This window comes from Melampsora larici-populina (genome assembly GCF_000204055.1).
Source record: "Melampsora larici-populina 98AG31 unplaced genomic scaffold MELLAscaffold_56, whole genome shotgun sequence".
NCBI classification, from domain to species: domain Eukaryota; kingdom Fungi; phylum Basidiomycota; class Pucciniomycetes; order Pucciniales; family Melampsoraceae; genus Melampsora; species Melampsora laricis-populina.
The window spans coordinates 547,448-549,233 of NW_006768820.1; the positions used below are offsets into that span (position 1 = coordinate 547,448).

Consider the following 1,786-nt stretch of genomic DNA (forward strand, 5'->3'; position numbering starts at 1 on the left):
ATGTATGATGTGAGTAGATCAATGAACAATGATGGTCATTCTGCGTAGCTGATCGTCACAATATGACTCATTGCGACTTTTGTTTTGAATAGTTGTCACGACAAAAACGCTCGATATACTTGCCCAGAATGCAATTTACGTTATTGCTGTCTAAATTGTTTCAAAGCCGAGGTTAATACTCGATTTCCGCTCTGAAGTTTACAACATTCACTGATTCCCTTGAGATGGTCTGGTTTAGGCACATTTGATGTGCTCCGAATCATTCTACAAACGTACCCTCTTTGAAGACATTCAGAGTGACCCACAGGCTTCAACGCACACGAAAACAGAAATGTTAGAAGTACTTCGTCGATTAGAGAAATCAGGCCTGTCCGATGATGAGCGTGATCCTGAGACTGGCAAAATCAGCAGTGCTTCTAGTGACTCTATTGACTCGGTGGATGAAGAAGATTTGGGTTAGTCAATATCAATCTTTCATTCCCGCCGGAATCTTTCACTAAAAACATATTTCGCGATACAGACCAAATGAGTACTGAACAACTTTTGAGACTCTTATCACCTGAACAGATCAATCAATTTCAGAGCACACTTCAGCATGCTGATCTTGATCCTGCCTTATTCTATCAAACAATCAAATCAAGTTACTCTACACCGTGGTGGTTACTTCTGAATAAAACGGACACCAACGATTGCGAGGAAATTTTAGAATCACTTCAGACAGACTCGATCGATTTCACAAAGATACCGAAAATTCTCCCAGCTCATATGCTTCCTCCTCTACCGTCATCACCCAATCCTAAGCTTATCTTTCAAATTATCACTGTGATGTTGAGTCAACATTTTTTCAACTCGATTCATCTATCCCTTTTTGATAGCCAAAGGTATGGCTAATCGGAGTACTCATAACTTTTTTGTCTTATTCGCATTGTTGCAAAGGTAGTTTAGGTTACCTATACACCGTGCGATGCTTCGGCCTGGAAACGCTCTTCAGTGCCTTAAACTTGACGATAGAAGACCAAACGGATATCTTCTTGAGGACTACCGAAGCTGTCTCTTCGCTTTTCCACACTCAAGCCACTGGCCAAGTATTCGACTCACTCTCAGATTGTCACGCCTTTTGCTGCAGTAAGCTTGGTATAGAGCCAAGCAAAGTGGGCGAGATAGTGGATCTTTTATCATCTGATCTCGACACTCTAGCACGTGAGAAAATCGAAAAAGCTAAAAGGTCATGTAAAATCGTCGAAATTGTGCCAGATGAATCCGCATCTACACAGGATTTTCTTGCTTCAGCTCTCTCCGATCTACACGACTTTTTGGATCATCTTTCTTCCAAAAACAATTCTTCAAGTGACTTGATTGATCAGGCAAGATCTACAATTGGGCGAACTGCCCTCAAAAAGGCTATCCTGAAGCTCCGGTTTTTTGTGACCTTTATTTTGAAAGAGCCAGCTGGCGTTGATGAACTCTGGGATAAGATAGATCGCGAAATGGTCGCCTCACGCACGAAGGGTGTAAACGATGAACTGGAAGTAGTTGATTCGAAGACGTCTCTCTTGTGTCTGGCACGGCCTGCCAATAACTCTATTCTTGAAGATATCAGCTCCACTTCCGCGAAGATTGTGGAGTTGACATGAATCGAAATTAAAAGTCGCGGAGACGGACCAAGCCTATACATCTGAAGTAATCTACCTTTGCATCTCGAAGTAGTCAAAGCGCTTGCCCTTTGATCGACGTCTACATACCTGACTTGTGGCAATCATATATGCACCCAGTCTGTTACTGTTTA

At 42.3% G+C, this 1,786-nt stretch overlaps 1 protein-coding gene across 1 annotated transcript; it reads left to right on the forward strand.

Annotated features, from left to right (window-relative positions):
• On the forward strand, positions 1–1,634 carry MELLADRAFT_67685 (uncharacterized protein; the record flags this gene model as incomplete). The annotated part of the gene is made up of 4 exons (XM_007416023.1): positions 1–9; positions 239–455; positions 521–881; positions 992–1,634. 4 exons carry the CDS (start codon positions 1–3, stop codon positions 1,632–1,634), a joined length of 1,230 nt encoding a protein of 409 aa, XP_007416085.1.
• Positions 1,635–1,786: the final 152 nt, after the last annotated feature.